Below are 6,000 nucleotides of genomic sequence, written 5' to 3'. Positions count from 1 at the left end.
CTCTACTAGATGGATGACTACAAAGTCAGGATTATCCCTTTAACGTTTACCAAACTGCTGTGCCCAAGACAGTCGTACTTGAACCTTCAGTGGATGTAAGCATGAATCAAATGGTTGATTGATTGATTGACACTGTCATATTATATATAGATCACTAGTGATAGTCCTCTATGCTTCGTGTGTTTTGCATAAACTTTTGTTGAATTAACTCATAACATTTCTAAGAAACCGAGCTAAACATAAAGAAGTTAACATGTGTTAATAGCTAAAGTTAATAGCCCAGTGGGTCCATCGACAAAGACCGATCCTAGACCGACCGCGCATCAAGCGAGAACTTTCCTTACAGGTCTACATCCGGCCCCTGGTGCTAAAGACGTGGAGAAAAAAGACGGTTAAACCTATATTTAAAGGGACATTCCTGAGTTTGCTTCAATTTTTAAGATGTTATCGACTAACAGAGACTTTTTAACGATTGTAATTAAAAATAAAATATATTTTTTCTGCATAATATATTAGTGGCTGTATATTAAACGTGTTTCTGGTCGTTCTAATATTTGTACTAGGTTAAATTTCATTTTATTTCCTAAAATATATTTTTTCGTACGTACGAAATTATTTGAAGACAAAATCCAGTTTGGGCTTCTTACAAATATTAAGACGACTAGAAACACATTAAATATACAGACACTGATATTTTAAACAAGAAAATATATTTAATATGTAAGTTTAGTCGTAGAAATATTTTATTAGTCGAAAACATCTTACAATGTAGTAAACTCAGGAATGTCGCTTTAAGTAGTAAGCGGGATAAAAACTGGTACACCATCTATGCACATGAAACATCATTATGTGCAAGTTTGTTTGTTTTTATTTATGTATCTACCACACTTCCGCCGATCGATGTCTTGATACTGGCTATTTCACTATATCATTAAGCAATTCTGATTATGTTAAATAATTTATATTTTGTTTTGGGTCTTACATTAAAAGTCGCTACCATTAATATGTATGTTATCAGATCAAATATCGAAATGAAAAAGACATTATTATTTTTTGCGTATTAGATTTATTCGATGTTATATTACTTCTTTTTTATGCATAAATGTGTGAAAAGAAAAACATATAAATTATTATACATTTCATCATTAAAGCCTTGACAAACTTTTAAAACAAACCGTCAAAGCTTCTTTTTGGTACAATGAAAGAGAAGACAGCGACGTTATATTTTCAGAGCCACGCAGCGGTCTCCACAATTAACTGAAAAACTTGACGTCGACATGCTGTTATGGCAACATTTCTTCTTGGGTTGCCTAAACCTGTACCTGGGACAACACACGAAGATCAGTTTTCCGAAAGCTCTCCGGAAATCTCTCATGGAGAGCGCATATATTATAGGATTCATGCCTGAGTTTATGTATCCAAGCCACGTGAATACTGGATATATTATATCGGGGTATAGAACGCAGTTGAGGTGGCATATGCCAAGTAAGACATTGGTTACGAAAAACGGAAGCCAGCACATTATAAACACCCCTACCACGATCCCCAAGGTCTTGGCGGCTTTTTGTTCCCTTGCTAATTTTGTCAGCTTCTTGCTGATTGCGAAATGACGAAGTCTTTTTGTGATGAGTTTTGGCTGGTGCTGGTCATGACGACAGAGATGATGATGATGATGATGATGATGATGATGATGCTGATGGTCCTCCACCTCCAGGTAGTGGTTGGTGCCGTGCCGCACGGTGTGTGACGGGCTCTCGCCGTCGCTGTCGCTGGTGGAACGCTCCAAGGAAGCTGTCGGAGCCGTGGAAATCTCGTCGTGAAGGCGCCGGATCCCACCCCGGTGGATGCGGAGAGTCATCACTTCCCCTTCCCCGTGCAGTCCGTTCGTCATGATCTTCGTTCCGGACTTCAGACCTTTCGTCTGGGCCACGGCGGCCACGTATATTCTGTAGTACACGAAGAGCATTATGAACATGGGGGTGTAGAACGAAACGATGGACGAAAAAATGAGGTATCCGCTGTCCTCCGTGAACAGACACAGGTGGTCCGTCAGGTCCGGGGGAGTGACGGCCTTCCACCAGGCGATGGCGGGGAATGAGATGCCCGCGGAGCACAGCCACACGAACGTGATCAACAAACACACTTTGCACGTGTTCATCTTGCCCGGGTAGGCGATGGGGTCAGTGATGGCCCAGTATCTGTCCAGGGAGATGACGCACAGGTTGAGGATGGACGCCGTGCTCGCCAGAACGTCCAGCGAGTGCCACAGGTCGCACCACTCTTGGCCGTACAGCCATTTCTGGTTTGTCATTTCGTGGGAAATGCTGAAAGGCATGACGACTCCCCCGACCATCATGTCCGCTACAGCCAGGGACACGATGAAGTAGTTGGTCACCGTCCGCAGGTATATCTCCTTGAACACGGCGATGATCACCATTAGATTTCCCACAATCGTGATGAAGGAGAAACAAGACAGACATATTCCTACGATGGGATGCTTCAGGTCTAATTCTGTTCCATTCTCGCTGGAGTTCAGGAAAGAAATGGTAGAGTAACCATTCAGCTCAAACTCGGAAACTCCGGTTGAATTTTCGCTGTAAGAACGCATGTACTGCTTGTTCGTCGAAGCTTTGTGAGCGCTGAATACGTATTTCCGTGAGATGATGGTGCTCGGAAAGGTATCACTGTTGATGCTGAGAATAGGTGGACTCTGCATGCGAAAATGGTATCCGTAGCTATCCAAAACAAAGTGGGTACGGTAGTGATCAGAGTGGTGTTTTGGTGACGTCCATTTCGCGATCTTGTAAACGAATTCAGCGATATTTTCTACGAAACGGATATCGAATATAATATTTGGTAAAACGTAAATGATAGTCATATCAGAATCCTCTACAACATATATGGGTAGACGTTCTCAAGAAAGGTTTCCACGTATCCTGACTGCATAAGTTTAGGACACATATGAACGCAAATTGAATCCTAGCGTTAGCTACTGAGGGGCTATTAAAATAATCCACACAACGTGAATAAAAACATTTGCTTTACAGTTCATGACAGATGATTAATAACTGTCACAATATTGCAAACATTATATAGTAAACATTTGCTGTTTAAAAATGTTAGCAACTGATAATATTATTTGAATATACATTTACTTCGGATTGTGGTCAGTTTTACATTAGTGGACGATAATTTGAAGGCAAATTAATCTGTACTGATCAAACCTGAAAATTGTACCGCGTATCAAACACACGTGTACCTCGCACATTAAGTTTGTTCTTCCTCCAGTATTTATCATTCCTATAAACGCTGAGAATATTTCCACTTGAATTCACAAACCATCTGACTACACACGTAACGTCCATACAACAAAACAAACTCACGGTTCGGTGTACGCAACAAACCGAAAACCGAAGAAAAAAAACCCCAGTCGAGTTAAGTCATCCGCAATCTTCCGCGTGCGACCGAAAATGTAAGTCGTATCCACAACTCTTAGCAATATCCGCTCAAGCTCACGCCAACTGCCGCTTTTTTCCTGGATTGGAAAAACGAAGACATTGATTGTATCTCGCAACTACTGTCTGTGCTGCGACCACGTGGTGTAAATAGTTCCAGTGATATAAGAGCGATAGATGTGACCTGAATGGACATTCGGTGTAAGACATTTTCCATGATGCCTATTGAACGTTTTCTTTCATGGAACGTCTTCGCCACAGCCAATAACAGCCGAGTATCGGGGAAAACCGGTCCGCCCCACGATAGCTAACCCAACAAATGGTGTGCAGTGAGCACTGAATGCATCCACCGCTCTGACTGTACGTATGCGTACGTGGAGGAGCAATGGCGATCTATGAACCACTAACACACATTGGAAAAATTGGCATCTTGGCATGATTACTGTTTTAATTATCGGCGAATTTACGACAATGTAGGTTAAGATGTAAACCCGCCATGAATTCGTGGAATCGGCGGAGGGAAAAAAAACGGTGACTGACAGCCCGCTTAAATGCAAACAGGTTTTACACGCGTAGCTATAAAATGATTGATTGAACATGTGCACAAAGTCAAGCAGGTTGACAAACACCAGTAACTGTTGTGTATTGTGTAGAAAGTAGTTAATCAAGTCTGATGATTGATTATTTAATTATATGTCGTAATACACATATAAAATGGGTAATTAAAGAGTAAGTCGAATGAAATGAGAAACGCTAGTTGTGTATTGTGTATAATTTTAAAGGGACATTCGTGAGTTTCCTGCAATTTTTAAGATATTATCGACTAACAGAGACTTTTTAACGATTGTAATTAAATATCAAATATATTTTGCTGCATAAAACATTAGTGGCTGTATATTAAACGTGTTTCTGATCGTTCTAATATTTGTACTAGGTTAAATTTCATTTTATTTTCTAAAATATATTGTTTTTGTACGTACGAAATTATTTGAAGACAAAATCCAGTTTGGGCTTCTTACAAATATTAAGGCGACCAGAAATACATTGAATATACAGACACTGATATTCTAAACAAGAAAATATATTTAATATGTAAGTTTAATCGTAGAAATATTTTATTAGTTGGAAACATCTTACAATGCAGGAAACTCAGGAATGTCCCTTTATTTAACTAATTATGTCGTCATACGGGGATGGTTTGTTGTTTTGTGGTTTATGTGTTGTAGTTTGTTTTTGTTTTAGGATAGGATAAGATAACATATTAATGTGCCTATATCCAATTAAAGTGTAGGTACGTCTCTCTGGGGCACAATATCTGACTTTGCCAGTGACTGGGTCCGGGACAGAGGTGGGTAGGGAAGGGGTAAGTTGGAATTTGGAATAGCAATTAGTTAAAAAGTTAACAAGCCAAAAATGAAAAGGAATTGACTTCTCGGCCGAATGTTTTGTATAATTTAGGACAGTCTAAAAATAAATGAGAGAAAGAAGGGAGGGAGGATCGGAATATTTAATAATATAGAAAAAAGTTAATAATTTAATTTTAGTTTTAATGTATATGTTTTATTTATTGTCGTTTTTAGTACAGGGTTGCGTATTTTTTGTGTTTGTTTAGGTTGGGAGTTTTGTGTGTGTGTTTTGTTGTGGTTCGTTGTTTTTGATGGTTGCTTTTTGCGTGTTTTTTGTTTTGTTTATGTGTTTCTTTGAAAACCTCTTCTCACAGTTTATGTTACAATTGTGACAAACATAGAAACAAATAGGAAACAGATCGGGCAAACATATTAAGTAGTTTGTCCAGTTCGATGTAACGGACTGTTGATAAACGTGTTCCAAACGTTAACCATTTACAACATGCCTGGACCTGGAAGATTCGTCACACTTCCACGACTTTAGTCTGTAAAACTCGTTGTAACAGATTATCGCGTCACTTCATTACATCCATTCATCAATTTTTACCCTGCACACTTAATCATATTTACAGCCGACAAACGATTGTATAACGTTACATACACGTGTAGGTACTGGGAAGGTAACCGGTGTGGGGAAAATCCTCTGGAGTGTTGGAAAATAAACCAAAGATATAACTCCGTGGTACATGTTATTTGTTTTGTGTGAAAACAGAACTTGCTTGCTCGCTGCGAGTTTATTTAAGTGCTGATGTGGAAAATGACATTAAGTAGCTTCAGCTATGTCTTAACATTTTACGCGGTCTGTGGAAAACATTTGCTGTAATGGTGTGCAGACGGCTTTTTCCCCTCTCCCTGTCTATTTGCTTTTGATACAGCCTAGTTAATATGCTTGAAGAAGAATATCCAAAGCTAGTTTGTTTGTTTGTATGTCAGGGGTTTCTTTTCCAACATGTTTTTTTCTCTCTCTTTCTATTTTACTATGGTATTTCTATGTTAGTAATTGAAGGCCAAGCTGTTGTCATGGTTGTTTAGGAGACGGAGTTGAATGAGTATTCATCCCTTTTCTTTTCAATAATCTATTATAATACTGTTATTATAAAACTAACAGAAAAAAGTCTTTAAAAATTGGGGATTTAGGA

General features: G+C 39.0%; 1 protein-coding gene across 1 annotated transcript; it reads right to left on the bottom strand.

The window, feature by feature from the left end:
- Positions 1–771: 771 nt before the first annotated feature.
- Positions 772–3,622, bottom strand: LOC121384383 (dopamine receptor 2-like). The gene has a single exon (XM_041514764.1). It carries the CDS (start codon positions 2,876–2,878, stop codon positions 1,220–1,222), a length of 1,659 nt encoding a protein of 552 aa, XP_041370698.1. The 5' UTR covers positions 2,879–3,622; the 3' UTR covers positions 772–1,219.
- Positions 3,623–6,000: the final 2,378 nt, after the last annotated feature.

Source organism: Gigantopelta aegis, chromosome 10 (assembly GCF_016097555.1).
Source record: "Gigantopelta aegis isolate Gae_Host chromosome 10, Gae_host_genome, whole genome shotgun sequence".
Taxonomy (NCBI): domain Eukaryota; kingdom Metazoa; phylum Mollusca; class Gastropoda; order Neomphalida; family Peltospiridae; genus Gigantopelta; species Gigantopelta aegis.
The sequence above is the reverse complement of the archived record's forward strand: the minus strand, read 5'-3'. Positions and strand labels throughout refer to the sequence as shown.

Bases quoted from the DNA above. Each gene is read 5' to 3' on its own strand.
- LOC121384383 (XM_041514764.1), bottom strand. From the start codon at position 2,878: ATGACTATCATTTACGTTTTACCAAATATTATATTCGATATCCGTTTC.